Source organism: Poecile atricapillus, chromosome 2 (genome assembly GCF_030490865.1).
Source record: "Poecile atricapillus isolate bPoeAtr1 chromosome 2, bPoeAtr1.hap1, whole genome shotgun sequence".
Classification (NCBI taxonomy): domain Eukaryota; kingdom Metazoa; phylum Chordata; class Aves; order Passeriformes; family Paridae; genus Poecile; species Poecile atricapillus.
Genome location: NC_081250.1, coordinates 4,774,295 through 4,801,913, shown reverse-complemented (window position 1 = coordinate 4,801,913; position 27,619 = coordinate 4,774,295). Strand labels below are relative to the sequence as shown.

The following is a 27,619-nucleotide window of genomic DNA, read 5'->3' as shown; positions in this document are numbered from 1 at the left end:
ACACAGATATGGCTCTTCCCAATTAAATATGGGATTGAAAATGTTACACATGTACAGGGATGTTTGCCAAGCTGGCAGGACGGGACACAAGCTCTGCTCCCCAGCTAGAGGTGGCACTAGGGCTGGAAAGGCACTACAAGACCCATGGGAAGAACACAGTACTTCTGTGAGAAGAATTGGAGAAATATTGTACTCAGGATAGGAAAACAGTATGCTGGGAAGAGAAGGAAAAACAAATATCACAGGTTCTAAATGTACTCTCCAAAAATCTTGGCTTACCTAATAGTCTGCAATAATAATAATAATCAAAAACACAAAATAGTTTGGGTTGGAAGGGACCTTTAATGGTCATCTTGTCCAACCCCCTGCCATGGCCAGGGACACCTTCAACCAGAACAGGTTGCTCAGAGCCCCATCCAACCTTGAATGTTTTCAGGGATGGGGCATAAATCTTAATTTCTGGAAAGATGGGTGAAATCTGTAGGAAAATATCAGAAGAGGATCGGGGGCAAAGCACTCCACACAATATCCCTTTCCCCATGGTCTATCCCCACCCAGGGCTGTTTCCAGGACAGCTCTGTTGCTGCAGCTCATGTCAGCAGTGACTGCAGCAGGCATCTCCAGGCACATCTGTATTAGCTAAAGCAACTGTCTTAACAGCTTTTCTTTGCATGACTGCTTCCAAGATTTCCAGCTCACCCTAGTTTGGGCTGGGTCAGGGCAGCCACTTAAACACCCTCTCTGCCATCCAGCTCAACTGAAGCAGAGCAGGGAGCATCCACGTGAGCAGTTTGACTGGCTGATCTTTCCTTAAATGACTTTTACCATCAGATATGCTCATTTCCTTCTGATGGATCTGTCCACCCTGGACCAGAGACCTGTGGAAAACCACTTCACATGTCAATGATAAATCGGTGAGGTCTGTGCACTCCACTTCCAAGCCTATAAACTTGCTGATGTAAAAATCTGACTAGCTTTTGCCAAGAACTTTATCTGATCTATTGATTCTGAGGACTTCACAATCAAATGATTTATATCTGCTGATTGTCATTAGTCCAAGTAACAGTATTTTAAGATAATAAGACGTAATAAACTCTGGGTCAGGGCTTTTCATTTTGGTTTGTGGCTGGTTTATTGTTGGAGTTTTTTGTTTGTTTTATGTACTGTGGGGCTTTTTGAAGCTTATGTTTTCATGCAGGTTCATCCTTGATCATTAAACTATTTCTTGGGACATGCAGTTATGCCTACAGTTTACTCAAAGCTACCACAAAAGTTACCTGCAATTTGCACTGAGCCATCTTCTCCAAGAAGAATATTTCCTGCTTTCACATCCCTGTAGAAAGATAAAGCAACAATAAGAGGAAGTCATTAAATCTTTACTTTGACCAACCAAAAAAAAATTCAAGGGTTATTAATTCTTATACTTTATTATATTAGTATTTCTTGCCTCAAATCATGCAGAAATAGGGACTTAATTGTAACTTCAGTAGACAGGCACTAAGTAGGATTTGTATGATTTATTTTAGGTACTACACACTGAGAAGAAAAATTAAAACTTTGCAGAAGGTGCCCTTAAAAATGCAAGGGAAGTGTTTTGTCCCAGGTCCTTAGAGTTAGTTAAAAAGGTGAATAGTGAACCTAGCACTGGTCAGATACTCATGTACCCCTTTAGGGGGACAGACTTCAAGAGACAGTGAGTTGATCTGGTTCTCCCCCAGCCCTACATCTATCTCACTGCTTGCCAGCCCTGGAGAAGTTCCCATGCTTCCTCAGGAAATCAATTTAGCCCCATAGACTCATGAAAATCCAGAGGGCAGAAAAATGTTGTTTATGTTGTTTGCTCTTGGCTTATTGAGCCTGGTCAGTGAAAAAAAGTCTCCCTGTTTTTTTTGTTTTTTTTTTTGATGAACAAACACACAAGAACATCCAGCATGTGCTATGAATGTTTTGTACTATCCTCTTTCTAGCCAAAAGCTCTGGTTTCCAGGTTAACAGCAACACTTCTCCATCCTTGAGGGGAACATTACTTTCACTGCAAACACTTTGAAGTTTTCCAGTTTATTTTCACAGACTGCTCCACATGCCAAGCCAAGAGAAGGACTTCATAGTTGACACCCCTGTTCATTAGCATGGCTGCTAAGCTTGCACTGCCCAGAAACCCACGTGGAACAGGAGCAAAAAGATGAAAACAAACCCAAAACAAGCAGATTTTCCCTCCACTGCCTTTGGCAAATATTCCAAATCCTTTCACATACAGAAAGAACTCCAAAGCTATTTTTTCCTCTCCTCCCTAGTGCATCATGAGAACAGAACTGGTGTGATGGCCTGGCCAAAGAGCCCCAGTCAGGCCCTGGAAATCTCCTCCTTCCTGGCTTTGCTATTCTGAAGAGGAGGCTGGGCCACTGCCAGTTCCAGGCCAGGATAATTTTAAACACATCCTGTCCAGCACTAGCATTTATCAGACTCTTCCCAATATCCAGTCTAGGACAGTGACATGGCAAGGCTTTTCCCCAGCACACAGCAGAACAAAAACTGTCTATAAAACAGTCCCACTAAAGACGAACAGCAAACTGCAGCTGACAGCACCTTTAGCCTTCACACTGGTATTTCAAGTCATGCCAAACATAGTGGCTACACTACCCTCCTTAGCATCAGTTGGTCAAATTCAATATTATTGGTGCTGTTGAGTTAATTGCCATGAGAGACACAAACCTGCACTCCCACAAACTGCTCATGGTCCATAACAAGGAGGAATGGAAAAGCTCCTGCCAGAATTTAGGTACAAGATGCCTTTGGGATCCAGCCCCAGGAGCACACAGAGCCACGAGAGCGCAGCACCCAAGTCTGCTGTGTCCTAGGTAAGGAGCTTGCTCACATGGTGTGAAATGTGCTTGGCACAGGCACAGCCACCTCCAGGAATCCCCCTGCACAGCAGCACTAATTCAGAGGGAATACAGGGTGTTCAGGCAACTCTCCAATCCTACTGGAAATGTTTACCCACAGCTGATTCTCCTGTGACAGCCAGGATGCACAGTTCCTGCCAGTTCCAGGTTATGGGGAAAGGAACAACATGCATGAGTGTTGTCTGTTGAAGTTATTAGTTCTCTTACTGGAGTAAGAGTAATTTCCTCCTCCATCTGTACTCCAAGGCAGTCCAGGATGCTGGAGCATTTCCCCAGTAAGCTGGGCTATGCAGTATTGTGCAGCCTCTCCAAACTTCCCCTCTGGCAGAACTGCACGTGTGGCTCACCAAGCCCCCACAACAGACCACACTCAGCCATAAAGGAAGTGCCAGGGAAGATTTTAAGCAAAACTAAGCATGAAGTCTCAACTATCACACACTTTACAATCCAAAACAACTCAGGCAGGTTTCACTGGTATAGCAACAGCAGCCAGAAACCAGCAGGCATTTCCTATCACCAAACCATTCTATGACAGCAGAGCAAGCTTGACAGGCTTGGAACACAAGAAGTAGCAAAACAAGCACTCAGATTGAATCCCATAATAAAAATGGGCCAAAGGACTCCAAGCCCTGAACACCCTCAAATCAAGAGGCTTGCTTTCTTTTTAACTTCAGCTTGGATTAATTAAAATTTACATATTTTCTCACTAGAAATAAAAGTCAGCTAAAGGCTGGTTCAAGAAACTAAAATAAAAAGTTAGGAGGCCAAAACAGCCACTGCCAAATGTCCAAGTCGAACTAGAGAATCAAATTATCACTTCATGTGGTGCTTCCTCAGTGACCATCCCTCTGTGAAGGCTGGTCACTCATGCCAGCCTGGCACACTCTACCCCAGAACAGCAAAACTGATGGGGCAGCAAGATGTTTGGGGAATCGTGGTTTCCACTGAGAATTCATTGTTCTGTAGAAGCAATTTCCAGCTTTCCTATTTCCCATCCCAGTGTAACAGCGCAGTCTCAGGTGAACACAGAGCAGCCTTAACACTGGATGAGCACAAACCCCTTCCTTTTAGCATATACTGGTGCAGTAGCGGCATCTTTGAAGCAGGTTCTCATCTAAAATCATATTTAAATTAAGTGCATTTGAAGCAATGGAGCAGGGGAAAAACAATCAATGCTTTCCTGTTTATTTTTATCGGGAGATGCTTATAAACTTGTGAGCTGAATGGCGAGAAGTTTGTTACTCCAGGATATAGTTATTGCCAAGTGTAACAATTTGAAGGCACTTCCCATTAATGTGGTAATGACCATATCCTGAGCTGATATACTCAGAATAAATGGTGGGCCTCTGGCATAATTGCTGTAGTGGAAACAGGAAGCAGCTTTAGTGTAAACAATAATTATATCATATTTTAAATGAAGTTACAGAAGGCTGGAGTAAACTTTCTTGTCAATAGCTTAACAAATGCTACAATAGTTCTGGCCACTCCTGCTTCACAGCTGTTACCTTCCTCTCTTCTAAAGCCTCCAAGAGCCTTACCACAAAATAACGATTATGTTTTTATTTACCTTGTAATTCACAACCAGAGTAGGAAGAGTAGCTTGGACTTGCTCCAGTGCAGAGATGGATTCTCCACATCAGCCTTGAAAGGTTTCACAGCACGGCAGAAACCCTTCATCTGCATTTCAAACTGGTTTAGCTTCCCAGTTTGACCAGACAAGAGTTACATCACATTTGTGTCTCCACGTTGGGGCTGGGCCCTGGGCATGAGGTGCTGCACGACCAAATCTCATCCCAACAACAAAATTACAGCTGAGCTCCAGCTACAGGGGATTTGGGAGCACAGAAAGGCCATGACATGATGCTCTCCAATTTTAAGTGCTGTGTTCCCACATTCCCCACAATAAATTTTTCAGTGGGGCACAGTGAAACTACATGGACTGTATCCTGGTGGCTTGTTCCCAATATAAAGAGTCCTTAAAATCCTGCTAAATGATCAGATCCACCCTCATCTGTAGCCCTCAATCCTTGGCCTCACCCCACAGTGGGGCCACAATAGAAGGGATCTGAGCTAAGAGTGTCACCCCAGGAGCTCTGCAGCCCAGCAGTGAGAAGAAAACTGTCACAGGGGAGGGGAAACAGATAAGCCCTGTTTACTCTGCCTCAGCTCCCAACCTGCTGGCATGTGCCTTCAGAATACAAAGCTGGCTTTAAACACAGCCGTGAGTCATTTGCCCATTAGATGCAATTTACATCAACTGCAACAATAAATTTTCATGGACTGAACTCTATAGTGCATAATTTGGCATGAGGAAGGAGTAGTTGGTCCTGCCAAGTTTCATTTAAAAAAAGAGAGAAGGTGCAAGATGCAACAATTACTATTTTCTTTTAATGGTAATGAATAACTCAAAATATTTATGCTGAATGCAACCAATTGCTGCAGTTGACATTGATCTGAGCAATTTGTAAAATACTTCCAGGACAGTATGTCTACATAGTGTTAAGTATGAGGCAATCTGTGACATTTTACACCAAATGATGCTATTGTCCCTCTACCATCAAACATTCCTCTCCTTTCAGTAATATGCTGTTACCTGTGTCACCTCTTCCCTTTTCCTTATAAGCCAAGATATAAAAAGCTGGTGACAGGCAAGAGCTTTACCTTTTAGAGCTGCAAAATGTAAACCAGGCTTGGAGCGTGCAAGCAGATCAGTATTTTTACCCCATCAAATGTCAGCACGTTCAGTACACCATAGGAGAAGGGATTCAAGGCAATTGCATTGGAAGTGCTATGCATTAGCATGTCCCTGTTCCTGCTCAGAAAAGCTGTGTGCACCAACATTTTCATGCCACAGCGTTGAACCTGAAGTCCCAAACTCTTGGGTGAGGTGTGATTACTGCTGGTTGCAGTGCTGTACTGAACTGCAGAGCTGGACTCGGAAACATCTCCCAGAGCTTGAAGGTTTTCCAATGGCAGAGAGCTGGCAGAGCAGCTTCCATACTCCCTGCTGAGCCCAGAATAAGAGAAGGGAAGAGAGGGCCAAGTCCACAGCTTGCTTCATCCCTGCTCATCCACAGCCCTCTCAGCAGGTCCTCGTGGCCACTGGCAGCCGGGCCCAGCAGCAGCAGCCAGGCTGCCATAAATTCCAGCAGGGGACCAGCCCAGTGACATGCTTTATTGCCCAGGATCAGGGAAGCACAGCAACTGCTGCTTCCCTCTTCTCTGGCAGCTGCTGAGCTGTGGTAAAAGACCACGGCCTTGGCACAGGAGCTGAGCCAGCAGCACAAGGCAACTCATAATTAACTCCAAGACTCAAAACGGTGGAAGCATTTTTGAAGCTACACCTTCATGGGGAGTACACAGGTGGGAATTATTAAAGGCTTTTGAATTATTGTTTTAATGGCTGGAGAAAGTTAGATGAATAATCCAATGTCACCAGGAACTTTAAAAGTTTTTTGTTTGTTTTTTTTTTAAGCAGTCTGAAGCAAGGCTTTGAAAAGCAGAAGTGACTGACAGAGACCGTGGCTTTGCAAAAAGCCACGTGAAGACAAAGCCCACTGGAAAGGACTGTCAGCTTCCATCACAGAGAGCTTTAAGAGTACAGCAAGTACTTGTTTCCTCCCTGCCCCACCTATAAGATCCAGGCAGATCACTCTGAGTGAAGACCTCTTGGGGGAGAGAGATAACTCCATCCTGTTGCCTGGCATAGGCAAACAGAAATCCCAGTAAGAACTGCATGAGAAATTGCACTTCATTGTAAAAACATAAAATATATTTCAGAGGCTCCACAATGCACTTACTAGGTTCAACCCCTCTTGATTTTCTGCCCTCCACTGCTGCAGAACTGGACTGCTGCTTTAAGTAGAGAGTTGGGGGACCAAGAAATCATGACTCAAATTTGATTTCTTTTAGGTCAAGCCGCTCTGGCAGCTCAGACAAGGAACGACTCACTAAAGAAAGCTGCAGGAGATCTGCCTGAAATTCACTGTCATCTTGGTTGTCTGAATAGCTCCAGGGGCTGGGAAGATGCTGAGGCAGTACAGAAAGAGTTGCAGACCTTGGGCTAACTCGGTGCAAGCCTCTATTATGAAGTGAGACAGGCAGCAGTGTGTCACATCCCTCACTGTGTCCCTGTCTGTCACACAGCCACCGTTATCGCAGCGCCTGCAATTTTCCTTTATCTCGGCAAATTACGTCCAGCTCACACTTCTCATTCCTGTGCCAGCTTTGTCTCTGATGGTTTGGTGCTCTCATTAATTCCTTCTCTTCCCACATGGCTTGAGCCTAACAGAGGATTAAAGTGTGGTACGGTTCAAGGACAGATCCTGCCTGCCTTGGATTCCACCTCCCATCCATGGCCAAACCTCCAGCAAGCAGCGCTCAATAACCCCAACTTGCACATCAATGTGGGGCAAGTTGCTCCAGCTGAATCCAAACCCTTAAAAACCAGCTTTCAGACACATCAGCTCCTTCAGCCAGAAAACAGTGCTACAAGCACTGCACCTAGGCCTGCCTCTCAACGTGGAGATGATCTAACCATACCAATACTCACAGCCCTTTGCTTCACACATTCACCCCAAAGTACATCACTGCTGTAACATCAGCTCATGGCAAGGAGGATTTGCCAAACAGTCCACGCTTCTGACAACCTTCAGCAGTTACTGACAGAGAGAACCTCCATCTCTGACTTCATACACCACTTTTCAAGCTTCCCCTATTCTGTCAGAACTTCCATTTTTTTTTCTTGTACAAGGAAAGGGCTCTGCCCAGAAAAGCTTTAAAATCAAGCTTCCACACATTGAGCAGCAGCTAAAAATGTAACAGGATTTCTTCCACAAATTCATCTATTCAGCCCATCCATTTCCTGATCCTACTTCCCAAGGACTGCAGTGGGGACAAGGCACAAAGACCCTTTAACAGCTGCTGCATGAAAAGCAACACACAGAGTGAGCTGTGGAGTCACAAGGTCTCTTCCTACCCCTGGAGGCCCAGATATTTTTGCGACACCCTGACTTAGTCATTGGTAACAGAGGGAAATAGTCAAGTTATAATGTGGTCTTCTAACATGTTCTTATTTCGGTATTTCATGTCAAATTCTTTCATGTGAAAGAAGGTGGGTTTGCTTCACGTGGCAATACCAGTGACACCACCATGCTGCAGGATCTCCTGCATGTCAGAATATGTTACTAGTGCACTCAGAAATAGAAATTTCCAAAAAATAACCACATGTACACCATCCCAGTTTGAATACAAGCTGCATCAGGTAGCAGAAGCTACAGGGATGTCAGTGATTCACACATCTCCCTGCCATAAATGGAAAGATTAAAGGTTATTCTGGCAAATACAGAACCAATTTGGATCAAATTAGGCCACAAAAAATTGACATAGGGGGGCTCAAAAAGGTCTCCATTTGCCAAAGGCAGTATGCACCCTGTTGTGGAGAAGCAGTAAGTCTATCTCTGTACACACAAGGTCCAAGGTATTCCCCAAGCAGCCAAGAGCTGTCCCTATCTACAAAGCCACCCACAGCTCCTGCTCAGCCATGTCTGTAATGTGACACAGGAGGAGAAAGTCAGAACAGCCAGGGCTCACAAGAAACCTATCAGAAAGATTTCCTTCTCCAAAATCTTTAAAATGACAGTTTTAAGCATGGCCAGCATAGGAAGAAAGATCTCTATTTCATCCAGTTATTCCCATAAAATAGAGAAAGCAGTTATAAAATCTGTACAATGGAAATAAGTCCTCTCTGCACTCCCAGTCTCACTTGGTGATGCTTTCCAGGCTACCACGAAGAGATAGATTTCTCTGTGTTCTTTGTTGGCCTAAATGTGTGTGGATTTTGTCTCACTTTTGTTTTTGAAAGTATTCATGTTACTTTTTAGTACCAAAGTTTTATTAGAACTCTGCAAGGCAAGATATAATTCAAAGTAGTAAATATAAAAAAATAATTTCTGTTGCCTTACAGAAATTTCAAGTGTGTTTAATATGTTACCACACAAATTTTTCTCCTGCTTTAGCACAAGACATGAATGAAAAGACTGCAGTGGTCTGAATAAATACTTAAAGCACCTCTACATAAGCAGCTTTTAGGATCTATGAAGGCCAGAAATTCTGGTGCACCAAAACAGGGAACAATATTCAAACCCATCTTCCTGAAGTGAGTTATATCCACGTCATGTATCATCACAGTAGGACAGATGAAGAAGACAACTTAAACAATTACTTTGCTGCTGGAGAGGTGCTGCAGGAGCCTATATTGGATGACCTAGTCTCAGCAATCTACACCAGATAAGGCAGTGACATGAGAAAGATGTCACAAACAGTGCTGTACACGTGTGAAAGGTGCTCAGTGTCTTCAGAGTACGAGCTAAGAAACTGTTACATTGTCACTTGATACATCTAATGCTGCAGACAGTGAATGATTATTCCCCCTGGAAACAAATCAAATTCAAATACTCCTGACAATTTGAGAATTGCAAGAGACCACCATTATTTGAGTGCACAACTCCATGGCGGATCACTGACCAAAACCTGTCACTGCTGTTGAACTTTTAGGAGATCACCCAACCTCTATTTTCCACTCTTCATCATATTTTTCCTGCCTCTCATGTCCATGTAGCAAAGCAGAGAGAAAAACCTTTTTAAAAAACCCTTTTATAAAAGGCCAGTGTAGTTCTACCAAATGGTTTGGTTTAGTCCAAAGGAAAACCAAAGTTACTTTGAGTAAGTAACTGCAGGGCACCCAGTGACAAAGGTCAGAGATAGCTCCTGGGTGCAAGGGAAATGAGAGGGGGACAAACACGTGGTTGCAGCAGCCACACCTTCAGGCATCACCCTGGAGCCCACCTGCACCCTTGCACTGCAGGGAGTTCCCAAGAGCTGTGGCATTACCTGCAGCCACTGCAGGGGCCCCAGCACCCCTGGGATTTCAGCAGCAAGGATATTTACCATCAGAGGCTGAAATCTCAGGTTTTTAGACTTCAGAGCAAACACTGTCTTTATCCACTTTGAGGAAAACTGTTTCCACAGGAGTTATTGTTTCTGGCTGTCAGCAGATTTGGGATTTACATCTGGTTTGTATTATCTCCCTGCAACCACAGGGAATTTTCTTTTTTTTTTTTAAACAATGAATTTCTGGATGATGCAGTGGAAGAAACAGCCACCAGGAAAACATGCTGGTTTGGCTAACCACCACAATACACCCCAGTCTGACTGTACAGAGTGGGGACTCAGTGGTCCTTGGGCCCTTGACACTGCACAACAAGGTGTCCATTTGGGGAACAAATCATCCAGTACAATCTAGAGCAGCCTCTTGTCCTCCTTCCTACTGAGACACACAAGAATAACATTTCTGTTCTTCTGGCTTCTGAATTGTTTACAAATTAAAGCTCTAGAATGTCTATTAACTACCAGCTCTAAAAGTTATTTCTACCCATCCCATACTGTAAGAGAGAAGAGACCAAAGTACACCTCTGAATAAAAAACTGCATTTCCCACAGCTAAACAATAGCCAGCTTTCAAATTACTGGTGTCCTGACTTAAAATCAAACTGCCAATTAGAGGTGGAAAGGCTCCACATCCTATCATCCATTCCTCAATCCTCCCATACCAAAGTTCACTTCCAAAACACATTCCCCAAAGCAAGATCACAGCACTGTAGAGCGGAGGGCTTGAAGTTCTCCCACAGTGTTCCTACAGAAACATGAAAGTACAGTATTTCAGGGGCACACTGGAATCCAGTTTAACCACAATACCTGCCAGCATGGCTATCAATGCAATAATCAGCTACCTGAAAATTAAGCTTGAATTCTGTAGGACAGTCAAGTTCTGCCAAAATATATCCATCAGCTCCTTGATCTTAAATCAAAAACTTGCTACTGGAGGTGAGCTCCTGCAAAATGCCACATGCAAGAATTGGTGATGTGTATGTGGAGAGAGACAGAAAAATAGATACTCATTTTTCAGAAGTTATTTACTCTTAGTATGGGTAAAAAGGCAAAGAATTAATCTTTACTTCCCTGTCAAAACCATCCTAAGGTTCAAAAAATAAACCAAAAAATAAAAACAAAGCAAAAAACTGAACCTATCTGGCATAAAAGCACAACAAGAATATTGTTTCCAAGGTCTCTTCAAAGCCACATTTAAACAGCTGTCCCAGCACCCTGCTGCCCACATTCTGATTTTGTAAAGACATCAAAAAGCCCCCAACATTGTGTATGGCAGCACAGGCTGATCTAACTCAGCATATAAAACATGTTGTTGCTTCTCTCACCCTGTAAGAAGTAGAGCAGCAAACAAACTAATAGTTGGATTGCTGCCATGCCAATAGTTCAAGTGCATGCAACTCTAAACCACTTCCCAGGCTTTTTTTGTTTTTACAAAAAACCAGGACAGTATCACATTTATTGTGCTGCAATAGGAGAATCTGGTTATATTTGAGCAGTGTATTATTTCACCTGGACTAACTAAAATATTCAGTTACACAACAGCTAATCGTGAACAGAAGATAAGCTCAGAGATAAAAATAGGGAGAAAGACAGAGAGACCTTGTAACAGTTAATCAGCATGATTCATTTGTCAGCCTGCCATACGCAGCACCACCTGAAAAAGAAAGCCTTGAAGTTCCCTCCAATAAATCTTTTTAAGCAATAAAACCTCTTGGGTTGGTTTTGCTTTAGTTTTATTTCTAAGTCATTCATCAAACTCCTGCTAATCCCCAAAAACACAGAGGAATCAGAGTCCAAATGGGGAAGAGGTACAACATACCCTGAGTGTCACCCAGCCCAGATTAGCCTGGCAGCGACCCCTCACAGCACGTCAGTCTTGTTTGACTTCCATAAAGAAAAGTGCCCGAGCAGATTCCTGCAGGAAGCTTCATCCGAGGGTTTCCGAGTCTGGCCCTCTGTCCTCAGCGCTCTGGCTGGTGCCCAGGTCCTTAACTCACTTAACATGAGCCGGATCACTGGGATTTCAAATCCTCCCTGGGATCACCGTGCTACGCAGGAAACCACAACAGGGACAGTAGCAGCTGGCACAGGAGAGGCAGCCAGGGACAGGAACAGGCACAGGGCAGCGAAGGTAGGGAGCTGCCAACTGCCAGATAAGGCAGGCACTCGTGATTTTGGAGGAATATGGGGACCATTTGTAGTCAATTGTTACTGTGGTATAGAGTGTTCATGACAATAAAATTGATTTTGTCTTCTCCTTTGTCTTTGTCATAAGGCCTCAGACACTTCCCATCAGCCCTTGCAAGATGAAAGCAAAAAAAAAAAACCACATCACTTTGGGCGATGTGGGAGACTTCAGCATTTATTCCTGAACAATGGTGTCTATTCAAGTTTCAGACTCACTCTGGCTGTTAATTAGGAAAGTAAACAAGAAAAAAATTATAATTTAAGTTTTCATTAGATATTTGGCTTTCTAATCTCCTCTAGAGAATACTGTCAAACTCCTCTCCTGTCCAAAGCAGGGATTTGCACTTCCACACCAAGCCAGCTCCCCAAACCTTAATTGGAAGTGGCATTAAGTTCAAGGCAGGCGTAGGCAGAGAAAGATTCAGCAGCAGCAAAATTTCATCAAGCCAGTTTTTCACGTGTTAACTTCATTTACCCATTTGAGATGATGCATAATTTAGAAGTATTGAGCAGCTTCACTGACAGAAATATGTTCTCTGATCTCACTGGTGATTTACAGCCCCACTTCTGGTCTACAGTGCCCACAAAATTACATTTGGGACCCAATATTCATCCTTCGGGCTGTGCCACCGGCCTGGCTGTCCAACTTCAGATGTGCTAATTACAGTCATTCACTCATTCTGTGTCTCTAATTTTATCAAGTTGTTTTCTCCAAGGCATAACATGAGCAGAGTTTGGATATTTAGCACAACCAGCTGAACATTTTTTCTGCTGGATGGCTGCTTGCTTTGGGCTAGCTGTTCCAGGTCTTAACTAAAGCCCTTCAATTTTGACCCTTCACAGCTGATCTTGCTCTGGCCCGAAGTTCACCCCAAGTACAGCTGCCCCACGCTACAGACACAGTATCTGCAGTTCAGCCATCAGCTTGATGTGCTTTCCTTTAGAGCCAGATACTTTAAGCTGACCCAGGGGACCAAAGTTCAGTTATTTTAAACACTTCCTCTCAGAGCATCTCAGGCACGGCTGCAAGATTTCCACCTGCCTTTCCCATCAGGCACGACCAATATTATGACCCCGGCATTAAGCAAAATGAGAAAACCATACAGATATTCCTACGGATGAGGAAAGGTCCCAGCTGCACTACAACTTTAAACTGTGTTTTCCTCAGCAGCACACACACATCTGGATAAAATGGAACACAGCATGATGAACTCCACTAAGGAAACATGTTTCACCCCTCAAAGGCATGTCAGTTTGCCTTCTGCCAACAGCCAAAACAGCTTTGCATCACAGGTAGGAAACCACACAACTTTCCGTCTCTATCCCACTTCTCCAAATTTTCCAGACCGCTGTGCCCAGCACAATGAGATAATCCAAACCCTTGTCTATGATAAAATATTACACAATTTTTGGAGCAGTCCCAAAATATAGGGATGAAACACATGTAAAGGGGCTGATACACAACCACAACCTTAAGCTGCAGCAATGACACAGCTCTGATTTCTTTGCTGAAGTATGGGTAAAACGCTTCGATGAGCAGGATGAGAATGGTCAAAGCAGGTTTGATCCAGTTCACTTTCAAATGATTCAATATGAATCATTTTCTTCAGACCAGCAGTTTGAATTTTGTGAACATGGTATTTTTGCTGAGTGCAGTAAAAAAAAAAAAAAAGAAAAACCTCACACCACACACATAAATATATTCTCTCTAATCTTTACCACATTTACTAGTTTTGCTTTTCCACTCCAGCCAGCCAAATGGAGAACCACCTCTCTTCAGTACATAAAACATTATGCAGTATCTTCTGAGAAACTGAGATTTAACAAGTTTCTGCTGCTTTAACATATATTTCAATTTCACTAGACCAGAAGATAACTAAATCAGCCAAACAAACCATCTGCAGGTCACAGATGAACACAGTTCTGTCAATTACTTATGGCAAAGTGAAAAGTTACCATGTAACTGGCAAGTAAGTTGGTTTTTGACTTTACTCTAAATCCCCACAGCTGCCTCAAGTGTCATCTCAAAACACAAAGTTAAGCAACAAGCAACCAGCTATGAAATCAAAGCTGTCTCCAATGAAGACAATGATTCTTGTTAAATCAGAATTTTAGTTGAGACTGGAAACTGAAATTTGAGATTTCTCTTAGGGAGAAGAATTTCACCTGAATTATTTCCAACTGTTTCTTTCCTTTTAATCCAAAATAACCTACAAAAGCCAGTCAGTCTGATTGAAACTATGAATACTTCTTGTATTTTCTAATTAAAATAACGTTTTGGAAAAAAAATTACCTCTTCATGTGCAGCTATAAGAGGACAAAAACTTACTCCAGCACAGCAGCAGCAATGCTTATAATGGCATTGTACCAGAAGAGAACCAAGCTCACAAAATTCCCAAGAAAGAAGAGGCTGTTCCAGTAGCAGTCTGTGGCTGGGACTGTGTATATTACCCACAAGCAGTATATTCTATTTTCAGCACATATTTAGGATTGAAAATCCCAGTCTTTTTAACACAGAACAGACCAACTCAGCATCTTCTCCTACTGAACTACACCACACCTTGACACCAGAAGAGAGGAAAATGTGATTTAAAAACACAACCCAAATAAGACAGTAGCACAGAAACCCATGAATTTCAGTGATCTGTCAAATCACAGGCTGTTAGTCAGCTGGACTTCAAATACAGAAGAAGTTTTTCCTCATTTTTATTTCTTTTTTTTTTTTTTAATGAAATTACTCAAATTCAAATTTAATTATGTTGATCTTGCAGTTAACCTCAAAAAAAAAATATCAGAGCTAGAAGGACTTTTTATTAAATTGCTCAACTCTGCCTTCTCAGTGCTCTTGGTAATTTGTAGCTCTGCAAGAAACAAAACCAGTGGAAGTTTTCCAGCTTTCCATCAACTACACTCTGCAGCTAAATGCTGACATTTAGAAAGATTCCCTACATTAGAACTTTCAACACCCAAAAATTTACCCGTCATTGAATACAGACATAGTATCTAGAACACAGACATTTGAATTCTGCATTTTAGTTAAGCTCCCACCTTTACTTTCCTTTCTTTATGCCCTCAGCAAGTTATGGGATGAGACTCTGCGCTCAGCTGCTCTGATTCAATAACATTTTATCACAAAGTGAGAAAAACACAAAATACCTGTGGATTTGCCCATTTTTATGCAGGTAGTCCAGTCCCTCCAGCACCTCCTTAAGGATTGTGGCTATACAGGCTTCATCCAGGACACCAGTCTTGTGTTCTCCTTTGGCCACGATGTGCTTGATAATATCCAAAACAGAGCCTAGAGAAAAGTTAAACATCTTAGTTTAAAATAGAAGAACTGATTCACAGTTAAGTGTAATTTATCATAGTTTAATATACAAGTACAAGAAATTCACTGGTGATGGTCACGATCAGACTCAGAAGTTGAAGCTTTTGCTGCAGGAAAGCAGAGGCAACAATCCATCCCTGGGGGCAGAGCCTCAATTTGGGCTGTAAAACCCCTGTGAACACAAGCAACTGAGAAGTTATTTGAACAAGCCAACATATAAAATGGACACACACAGGACTCTTGAAAGGTTTTTAAGTAGTACTGATGCTACAGCTGGCTTAGTGCTGAGTACTGGAGATGCTGAAGGGGGAAATGGAAAAAGCAGGGGGCTGCCAGGACTCACAAGCTGAAGGCAACAAGTTTGATAAAATTAGGCATTCTTTTTCAGCTCCTACTAAGTCTGTGCAGAGGAATAGCAGGAAAAATCTCATCTGTTAAGAGCTGGTACAACCCTAACAGGGAAAAAAGTGGAAATCATTACATAGAGAACAAATGAGGCTGAATTCTGACAATAAGTCCCTTCTTCACTGTGTACAAAACTGGAATAGCTTAAATCCTTCCCTAGAAGCATGTTTAGTCTCTCTCCCAAGCATGGTGTGAATTACATCATCTTCCATGACAAACCAGGCTTTAGAGAGCAAACCACTTCTTCAAACTGCACCCAGGAATAAACGGAACCAGTGACTCGCACCAGGCCTCTTGTGCAAGGCCCTGCTTTTCATAGATACTCAGTTTGTCCTCTTTGTATTTGCATCTGCACTGAAGATACTTCTCAGAACTTTTTATTGCTTTTTATTTTTATAGCATGGGATGGTCAAGTCTCTTTTCCAAAGCCTGTGCCATTTAGTCTCTTCAAACTTGTGTTTCTATGGTTTAATGACTGGATAGGGACTGCTAGGGTTTTTACAGCTACGGGCACAACGCAATGCCAGACATACTGGGAAGTTCTTAAAGAATGAGAAAAGCAGGCACAACTGGAGAACACAAATTGCAGCTTTGCTTGTCTTTGAACAGGAAATGTACAGGGAAAGAACATCCCAGAACTAGCTCAGCTAGCTTAGAAAAGCTGAGTTCAGTTTTAGAAAAGTTTAGAGAAGTTCATTCTTCCTAACTCACGATCAATAAAATAAGAGAAAATTATTTTTGGATCTGAAGAACATAAACTCTTACGAATTTGGTTCATGGGAGAATTAGAAGTTTCACCTTGTAAATTCCTGAAGCAAGTGAAAAATACAATGGGGATGTTTTTAGTTCGATTTTATTCACACCCTTCAGGTTCAGGTACACAAAAAAACCCTTCCTCTTTATTTTATTAACTATCCCATTTGAACTTCTATGCCAAAACAATTGTGCAGATCAGCTTTCACTTAGGAGAGTATTTTCCTTTTGGACTCTCCTACAAAAGCAGAGGCTGCAAGGTCTGAATACAAGCACCATGTGGAAAGGATCATTTTCCACAATTCAAACTGTACAGGAAAAAATTACATGGGTGCACAGTGTCTTAGATTGGGAGAAGCAGTATATGCTGAGCTCATCTACAAGTCTGATGTAGCCAGCAGAGCCAGTTTCTCACTTTCCATCTCCTCTGGCCCACTGGCACCACCTTCACCAGGACACCAAGACATCCAGTAAACCCAGAAGAAATAAACTGAGGGATAAACTGGTTGCCCTGAATGGCACCTTCAGCTTCCTCTTACCAAAAAAATATTTGCTTAGTTCAAGATATTTGTAGAGGACACAATCTTAACACAGAAGACTAACAAATATAGAAAAAAACCCCAGAGGAGAATGAAAAAAAAAAAAACAAAAACCCATTAATGAAGTTACATAACATCACCCCAACATTTCAAGCAAGAATACTCAGTGTTCAGCCCTCCTTTACCTTACCCAAGCAGAGAAACACACTCATGTTTAGTGGATTTTGACATGGGTCTCAACCAGTTTTCACCCAGACATAAGCCAGGTTGTTTTGACATACATTGGACTCCCTGCATCAGAGCAAGAGTATCTTTACTGAAGAAAGCTAAGATTTCAGATGTTAGAGATTCACTGAAATCTCACCTTTATGTTCTGAGAAAAGGATCTTCTCTTGTGTGTTATGAGGACTCACCTGGCCTTCAGCCTACCATATTTTCACATTTATAGAGTACGTGCTGACTAACTTCGAGGATTCTTTCTCTGGACAAGAATTTGGACAATCAAAACAAAAAAAAACAAAAAAACAAACCACCAAAAAAGCCCCTCCACATCCACTGTCCAGGTTTTTCCTCTGAAATGTGCCTTAATCTGGAGAACAAACTGTCACTTGTTTTAGAAGTCCAGTGAAAATATGTAGTTCTTCACATACTCGTTTTGTCCTCTTTCCACCCACGACTCCGTTAGCAGACTTTGTTCACAAACATTTCCCTTCTCCTGCAAAGGGCTCAGGGAACATGAGGAGGCAGATCATATGGTGCTCAAATTCATTTGGTCAAAAAATCCTCTATTTAGCCAAGTTAGAGGTTGTATTTAACCCTGAAAGGGGGGTGGAAGGTAGACAGACAAGAGGGCATGCATGGAGCCAGCCCGGTTGTGAAAAGACTGATTCACACCCAGGCTATATCTGCTCCCAGTCCTGCCTGACACTTTTTAAGCACATTTATTTTAAAACTACTTTCACATTGAGATGTTCATAGAAGTGGGGGAATTTGTCAGTCCTCCACAGAAAAAAGAACAGCAAAAAGGGATCAGCAAAATGCCCACTGCAGGAAACAGCAGAAAAGCTACCCAAGAGCCACCTTTCTGCTGGAGAAAGTATTCTTAGCATCATCCCTCTCTGTCTGCTCAGGGCTTGACCACTGGCACAGCACCACAAAGCTGTGATTCTTCCAACTCACAAATCAGTAAGTTTGGGAGTTGGTTCTGACTCACAACTCAACTGCAGCTTCATTAAGCACGGCACCAGGGAATACAAAGAACAAAGGCAAGGTGCATTTCCCAGCACTGCTCCATGCAGTGTTCCAGCATTCTGGCTCAGGAAGCCTGGCATAGAGCTACAGAATAACCAAATCCCCAAACAGAACCCACAGCCAAGGCAGGAGCTACTTTGAAAGGAGAAGTCATGGGAATATCACTGTCAAGGAAAACACCTCCTGCTAGAAAGCCAGGACTGGATTGCAGCATTAGGCTGATAAATTCAATGCAAAGTTGATCCCAGGGGTCTCAGTTCCGTGTGTGACACACTCACTAGGGCAAGACCTCCACTGTCTCAGGATACAAATTCCCACACCAACTGCAGGATACTGGACCAAGAGATCAGGGGCATCAGAATCTAAAGGGGAAAATTACTGTTTTGCACAGTGGCCTGTTCTCAATCCAGCAATACAATAACTGCTAAAATTAACTGGAAACTAATTCAGCTGAACTGGAACCAGGGCCTAAACCACACCAGAAGATGTGCTTAATAAACTGACCACACTGCTGGGAGACACCAGCATGACTGCAGAGACTGCCAGCTTCTGAGCCAGCTTCAGACCAGTTTAGGAGTAACTGGGGAAGAAAGAGCACATCCAAACACAGCTGGATCTCTGCTTAAATGCAGTTTCATTATGGATTTGTGCTCCATGTGCAAATTCTCACAAACACTCAACCTCACTGTAAGACACAACCTAGTGAGCAGAGAATGAGGTTCACACTGGAAATAAGGTATCCTGCTCTGTATTAACAGATACAAGATTTTCAAGGAGAAAACAAATCCACTACAAAATATCTTTGACTTCTTCCTACAATAAAACCTCTATTTTAGATAATGCTATGAAGGACTCTGGTGTGTACGATATATGGCATTAGGCTTAATTACAACAATTCCCTCCTGATTTTTCTCATTAAAAATTCACAAGTAGCAAGTACGGACTCACAGTACAGGAAGGTGAACCCTAAGTCAAAGAAAGGAAAAAAAAAGAAATTAAGTTTGGCTGAGGCTGACTGGAAAGCTTTTCCAAGCCCAGAAGGGCCACATACCGAGAAAAGACAAAACAAGATGCAGAACAGGGTCAGAACTGGAGTCTAACCATAAATATAAATAATGCTGTCATTAACAAGGATGTTTAAAGAAATCTGGTGATGAGCAACTGATCTCAAAGCCCAACAGAAGACAAACGAAAGGAGACATTTAGTGATTGATATGGAAAAAATGCTGCTAAAACAAATTCCTGCCCATCATATATACACTGTGCAGCACATCAACAGGAAGCCTACAAGATACTGTGCAATCTGATAAAGCATTTAGCACGACTTGTCATTCATCATCCAAGTGTCTCAGTCTACTCTGACACCAATGGTCATGGAAATGCACCTCTTAGTGAAGCAGTGAACTTCTCAGTGCAAAATGCACAGAAGTTGAGAGGGAAGTGGTTTTCTGCTCAAACTCACAAGCTTCCAAGTCTGCTCCAAAAGCTGCTAATGCAGTAGCTCCTAAGGACAGCACAAGTCAGAAGGAACCTATACACAAACTTACCCTCAGCTGAAAGAGCCCAACCTGTAACTACTTGTAAGAGAAAGATGTTCAGGTTTTGGATATTGACACCAGGCAGACAACTTGCAGTGGACAGTCTTGGATCCCAGCAAAAGCAGTCCTGACTTGCACCTGACACATAGTAAAACTGACTCTTTCAACACCATTCTGTGCTACTCCAAAGATACCTACAGCAACAAAAAAAGATTAAAGTTCCACGGTTCACCACCTCACCATTGTGCCCCTGCACCCACTTACCAAGCCATACTATAAAAAGGGATCACTGCAGTAACTGGAAATCCAGTTTTCGAGGCAGGGTGGAGACCAAAGAGCCCGGAACTCCTTAAACCAGCTTTGCTGCTGAAGAAAACTTCTGTGTAATCACACCCTCGGGGCAAGAAGTCCTAATTGTTCCACTGATTCACTTTCAACAGCAAACCACCACAAACAGTGAGGCTTCCTGTTCCAAATCCAGAGCAGGATTCCTTGACCTCACCTACACCAGCAAGCCTGTGAAACAGCATTTAGGAAGCCTGTTTCTGACGTTTCTCCTCTGCAGAGGAAGAAAACATCCACAGTCATCAGTGACACTGCTTAGTGCTTCAGCACATTGGGGCTGAAGCAGAGAAAGGCATGAAAACCTGAGCAGAAAGGCAAGCTTCTTTGGAACAAGATTACAGATAAATGCAGGAGTATTCCAGCTGGAATTTTACATGCCCCCAGAGGAAGAAAAAATGTACAGCAGAGCTAGTTGCTATGGGAACCATATCTTGCATGTTATATTATAACTTAAGTGACAGAACCAAGATAAACTTTAAGTTAAATGCAAAGAAAATTCCTCATTTAACTTTGTCTGGAAAGCAGAATGGGAAATTTTAATTCTCTGATTCCAACCTATAAAAAAAAGAAAAGAAAAAAAGCAGGTAACAGTACCTGCATTGATTGGGCATTTAGAGGCCTGGCAAAAATAGGCTTGAAAACACTGCTGGGAATCATCACACAACTTTGTGAGAACCAAAATCTGCCCCAAACCTGACAAACACTGATGCTGAACAGGCTGAACTGAACCTTTGAGAAGGGGGAGTTGGCAGATTCACTGCTGCTTCTTTCAAGACATCTCAGCATTAGGCAGTGGTTCCAGCGAGCCTGGCTGTCATTAGAGCCAAGAATTAACTCTGCACCTTGTCAGTCTCTGGCAAACAGATGAAGAAAATGCTTTAAGAAGAAAGAACTGCTGGGATTCAGGACTTCTAGGACTGAGAGACACAGATACAGCTACAAAGTAGCAAAGTAAAGGAAACAAGTTATACAAAACAAAGGAACAGACATTAACCCTGGTTAAACCTCCTGAGAGGGAAAGCTAAAGAAGCATCCACTTCTTGCCTCCTTCCCCCAGGGCATGTGCATGGATGCAGAAGAAATATGGAAAGATTAAGGCAGAAAACAAGATAATAAAATAAAGGGAGCAAAACAGCCTATTGCTGTTGTGATCAAGACATTCATAGAAGAAAATCTGAAGACAAACTAATTTTTCATGCTTTTCTTATTACAGTTAGGAATGACAATGTATCTACACACTTTATATTCTGCAATCATACAGTCCCTGCCATCCCCTGCTTCTGACTTATCCCATCCTAAATTGTTAGAAATTAAGTTGTGTTTCTACAAATAAAATCAAAACCCCTCCAGATGAATTAAAAATAGCATATCTCTCTCCTAAGAAAATAATTCAACATAAACATGAAGATTTCTAAGGACCTGTGGTTTATGCTTTGATCATAACTCTCTGTTGGAATTAGGAAGGGGCAGATCAGAGATTAAGACAGCAGAAGCAGAACAAGATGTCCCAACTCCCTGGTAGAGAACCAAGACTTGCCTACCTCTTTTGGTCTGGCATTCTGAACCTCAGATCAAAGGTTGAAGTAAGAAGTTGATTAGCTAATCTTAAAAACTTTCGGAAAATAAAAGGTTTAGCTACTTCAATACAGCAATCTCCTTAGCAGCTTTCATCAGGAGCCTTCAAAAGGGCAGAATACCCAAGAGCCCTATCTGGAAATGTTTCAGTATTTAAAGGATTTGCACAGTTTAAAAATATTTTGGAGGTTTCATCTGCTGCAGGCTAGGACAGAAAAACTGTTGTGTGATACAGCAAGTCACCAGAGCCAGCTGTTTCATAGGAGCAACTGTTTTAGAGAGTTATCTACAGCCATGGGTCACCTGTGAAACGAGAGCTCTTGTTAAAAGCAAAGAAAATTTAGAAGAGCAAGCAGGTCACAACCAGTAAAAGAACAAGAACAAAAGCACAGCTGCTTCTCTTCCTACCAAAAAGCCACAGGAGTGTGAGAGCAGGACACGGCTTCAGCAGGCTTTAAAAAGGCATGAGTAAAATTCATGACAGGAGAATGCCAGGGAGGCAAAGAGCAGGTCAGCAGTTGTCTAGAAATAGCCATTGGATTTTAGTTTGGAGTAACACTGGACTCAAAGGCTGGGGTGTTGAGTTCACACTGCTAAGCTTAGAACCCTAGAGATCTTCCATCATTAGAGAAAAGGGTTTGCAATTTCTGCTGAAGGGAACAGAAACAGCAGACACTTCACAAACCTGACAGACACACATCACCAGACCTGAAAGAAGCTGTCAGTAACTGGACACACCAGCACCCCTTGTCTCTACCAGCTGCATCTCATCACAGCCACGTTTCTGCCATCAGCAACTCCACACCTGCTTTGGGCTCTGAGCAGCGGCTCCCACCAGCCTGGCTGGGCTCTGATGCACATCAGCTCCCCAGCATTAGCTCCTGACTGCTGACAACTTTCAAATATAGAAATCTCCCATCAACAGAGTACATTTGGAGACAAATAGTTCTGTTTCAGTGGCAATGTCAGTCAGGTAATTAAGACACCTTTGAGTGCACCCTCTGTTTGTCAGGGGAGCAAGGCACTGTTAGACAACAGCAATTTGTGGATTTAGAGCGTTTTCCCTTAGAGACATTTCTGAAACACTTGCATGTATGACCACATTAGGATTTTAACAGAAGACTGCAGCTGGAAAATAACTTAAATTGCACTTTACAACAACAAAAAAGGCTTGCATTACAGATTGGGCTGTTTATCAAATTAATAAGGTCAGCCTTTGTAGGGTGAAATTAAAACTAGCTTCAGCCTGAAATCACACACCAGCATACACTGACAGAAAAGAGGCAACAAAATGCTGAACTTTACCCAGAATAAATTACAAAAGCTATGATCAAGATACAGAATGGATATCAGAATGTATTTCATACATACTTATTGGGATGTACAAATCTTTTTGAACAGCTAAACAAAATTAAAGTGTTAGGCTGTACTCTGTTTTGGTGAAGGATTTTTTGTTTGCTTGTTTGTTTTTGGTTTTGTTTTGGAAGGTTTTTTCTTTGCTTTTGTTTTCTGGTTTAAAAATCAGCTCAAAGTTTTTTCCTGTTGAGAAACCCAGATCATTATTTTTCCCACTGGCTGACAGATGACCGCAAAACGAGCCACTTTATTACTGATAAGAACTAAGCTCAGAGGAATGAGAGGCAGTTTTAGAAGTGTCTCTTGTTACATAAATCACTCGGCCTAAGAACAACTGAAAATAGTCTCATTAAAAGTGAATGAAAAAGCTCTTCAGTCAGAAAGCTCCAATCACAAGTTTCTTCCCCCATCCTTAAGATTGTGCTGTAGAATTTGCCTATGAGATCTAATAAGACATTCCTGAAGTGCAGATATAAAAAAGTATGAAAGAAAAAATATATAAAGGAAAGCAGCTGAAAAATACCTCATAAGATATCCTCCTGCTTAGAAGTGACAGGTCATTCTCAAAGGCTTTCTATTTCCTTTAGCAATTCCTCCAGCCTTCAAATTATTCCTTTTAAGTGAGAAAATTTAACACTGACTTACAGAAATGTTGAGGATAGGGAAGAATTACACTCTTACTGGTCTGTCTTCTACTGTATGTCCCTACTTTTCAACATATGCAACAGAATAAGATGCAGGAACACTTCCTAGCACTGCCTTACTGCAAGTCCCCCACTAAATGCCAGAGCTGCACAAGGGTCAATTATCAGGCTGAAGAACATAAAAGCCCATTCAAAGGGAATATTAAATGAGAAGCAGGTCATCATTCACACCAGCAAGAGGCTGGTTCTGAAGCAATAATTATTTTTCCAGTGTAGCCTTTACATCTGTGGTGCCTTGATAATGATGGTCTGACTTTTCGCCAGCTTTACACAAAAAAACCCACCTCCACACAGAATTGAGAACAAACAGAGACAACACTTGGAGGTTCAAGGATGAGCCTCCTCATGACTCGATTCTGACAGAAAACTGCTGTGAAGTGACAGAGGCAGCTGTGCATTTTCTTCAAAGAGGTTGTGTACTCTCCTGGAAAAAGCCAAACCCATTGCTGCTGCCTCTCCAGCACCCCTGAAATGCCATTTCCTCATGTTGTGGAAACTTTCCCATAGATACACTTTTTATACACACAGCAACATGCTTGCTATAAGCTGGCAGGGGATTCTTTTCAACACATTTCTAATGACCTGTTACATGTCTCTCTAAGAAAACAGAGGGTATTGCTTAATGACACATGAGCACATGGAACATTGAAAACCCTTTAAGACAGACTTCAGGTTGGCATGGAATTTGATTTCCCCCAACAGAACTGCTAAAATTCTCTAAGGAACACCTTCAAAGAAACATGTTTTATAGTCATTGTTGAGCTCTTGTGCAAAATGCAAACAGGTTTAGCCAGATTTTTCCACATCATCTCCTGGCATTTTATAGTCCACAAAATTAAGCCAAGAACAGAGAAGCCAGGTTGACGTTTTTTTAAAAGCAAGAAAATAGGGATTTTTTTGGTTTTTTTTCCTTCAGTTTTTAATTCTTTTTCACTGCAGTGACAGGAAAATGAAGTCTTCCTAAAGACAGGCCCAGGATTTAGCAACAGCCCTTTGTGTTATCATCCAGAACTTGATTCCATTTCTTGTTGCAAGTGTAATTTAAACAGAGACCCTGGAAAATATTATGACTTGAAATAAAACATTACTGATACAAAATTTTCAAACTCACTCTCTCAAAAAAACCTGTTTCTCCGGTGTCTGAGAGAAAAAATCCAGAAAAGGGAAGTTTCCTTGGCTCTGTGTTAACCAGGCAGTGATCTTCAAAAGCCAGTTAGGTGTTACTGAAGATGGACATAATACAAGAAGCTATTTCTGAGCTCAATGGGTTGAAATCAAATATTACTATTCTTACAGAATGGCTGGCAAGATGCCTGGTGGGAAGGGACCTGGGGGTGCTGGTGACAGTGTCTGAACATGAGCCAAGTGTGGCCAGAGGGCCTGGCCTGGGTCAGCAATGGTGTGGCAGCAGGACCAGGGCAGGGATTGTCCCCTGTACTCACAGCACTCAAATCCTGGAGTCACTTTTGGGCTCTTGATGACAAGAAAGACATTGAGGGGCTGGAGAGAGTCCAGGGAAGGGAACAGAGCTGAGGAAGGGTCTGGAGCAGCTGAGGGAGCTGGGAAAGGGGCTCAGCATGGCAGAAAGGAGGCTCAGGGGGGACCTTCTGGCTCTGTACAACTGCCAGGAGGGGACAGCCAGATGGGGGTTGAGCTCTGCTCCCAGGGAACAAGCAGTAGGTCAAGAGGAAGCTGCCTCGAGTTGCACCAAGGGAGGTTTGGATTGGATAGTAGGAAACATTTCTTCACCTAGAAGACCATAAAACTTGAGAATATTTACTTTAGGGTAGTGGCAGATATGGAACCCTTTCTTCATGGCAAGGGTTGTTCAGCATTGGAACAGGCTGTCTGAGGAGGTGGTGGAGTCACCATCCCTGCAGGTGTTTTAAAGACGTGTGGATGTGACACTTGGGGACAGGTTTTTACCAGCTTAGCAGTGCTGGAGTCATGGTTGGACCTTCTGATCCTAGAGGTCTTCTCCAACCTAAACAATGCTACAATTCTACAAGATGTTTTAATTCACAGGTGGGAACCTTAAGAGGTAAAGTAGTGAGAGAAGAAGGAGAGAGGACAGATTTTAAAGCTGCCTTTAGGGTAAAGAAATTGGACCACTCACCTCCACTAAGTAACTTCATCACCAGCCAAAGCTCATCTTTCACCACAAACGATGTGTAGTAAGATACAATGTTGGGGTGGTGGCACTGACTCATGGCTTGAATTTCTTTCTGTAGAGAAAAATAAAACATTAGCAGTTGGACACAGCGATAATTGTTCCTTGGGCACAGAAGTTATCTTCCTCAAGACACAAAGAAGGTGCAAAGAAAAAGGATACCTAGAAGGTAAATGTAGAAAATCCAGAAATACTCTAAACACTAGGCTGCATCATACTAGAGCTGAGTATTCCCAAAAATTCACTCTGGTTTGTGACCTAGGAAGTTCATGCTGACTTCTCCTCTCAGTAAAACACTATGCGACAGATGCTTAATCTGTTGAAGACTATCACTTGGATGAGAAAGGGAAATATTGGCCTCTGGGGATAAAAGGCCTCTTAGTCCTAATGTTTCTTCCCAACAAGAAAGCAGATGGGTTAGCTCAATTAGGTTGAAGGCACAAAGGACAGCCATATCCTTTGTCACACTGGACAAGGAGAGAGATCACTTTGAGATTACTAAGTCAGTAGCTACTACCAGTCGAGGACAATATGATATGGACAATAATATGCTGAGATATTAAATTGTTTTCAGGTTTGACTGTGCTTAGTCTTAGTTTTGGTTATGGGTTGAGGTTTTCCAGGTTATGGAGAGAATAACACCACAGAAAACACTGACCAATTTCATTATGCAAGCACAAATCACCAGTTTGGACAAAAAGACTCACAGTCTCTTGGCTGTCCATAGACAAATGCCATCCACTGAGCCAAGCCTGGCACCCTGCACTGCATCCAGCTGAGCCTTTGTGCTTCAGCCAAGTCCCCAACCTGACAAATTGTACCCACCCCAGACACTCATCCCCTCATACCCTGAACTTCTGCTCTCAATTACAGCATTCCTGCACAGGACACAAGCAAGGAGGAGAGCAAGGGCCCTTCACCCCCTGATCCTTCCCTGCTTCTAAACACAAGACTTCCCTGGTACAGAAGTACTTAAGGGAGAGCTCTGAGAAGAATTCACTTGTGCCCAGGACACCCCACAAATGCAGCACATTTTCCTTCTGCTCCTGTACAGAGCTCTGCTTGTGACCGAGTTCAGAGTAAAGCCACTGCTTCCCCTTGGCAAAGCCTGAGCTGGCAATCACAGCTCCAAAGGAATAGGCTCATGTTGATTTATCCACTTAGCACTGCTTTTCAGGGAGTAGGTGCATTTGAGGAATCCAAAGCAATTGGTTCCTCTTTCTGTTTCCCCAGGAGAGGCACCAGCTTTCCAGGAAACTTAACAAGCAGATTAAAGGAGAATCCTTCTAAACAGGAAAGGATACTTGAAGAGTGAGGAATAAGCTATTCATCTGCATGTAGCATACTATGACTAAAAAACACTCTGTGAAAATAAATATAGCCTAAAACAATATATTTTTCTTACTCTGACAGCTCCAGCTCCCTTCCTTGCAAACTTTCACTTCTGTCAACTTGTTCACTTCTCACAAAGGAAATAAATCAGCAACTGTGGAGTTTTCTGTGGTTCTCTGTAGTTCTCTCTGACAACTAAAATATACTACAGAAGATCAAGTGGTACCAGAGGAAAACAAGGTGCAAAGCAGCAAGCAGGACTGGTAATCCATCTCATCAGCCAGAC

General features: G+C 42.5%; 1 protein-coding gene across 1 annotated transcript in view; it reads right to left on the bottom strand.

Moving 5' to 3' along the window:
* The window catches only part of OXSR1 (oxidative stress responsive kinase 1), an 87,714-nt gene that overhangs the window by 32,939 nt on the left and 27,156 nt on the right, over positions 1-27,619 (bottom strand). The window contains exons 3-5 of the mRNA XM_058831594.1: positions 25,948-26,056; positions 15,194-15,335; positions 1,278-1,333 (exon numbers count right to left, since the gene is read on the bottom strand). Coding sequence (XP_058687577.1) covers positions 1,278-1,333; positions 15,194-15,335; positions 25,948-26,056 — 307 coding nt within the window. The remainder of the gene's footprint in view (positions 1-1,277; positions 1,334-15,193; positions 15,336-25,947; positions 26,057-27,619) is intronic.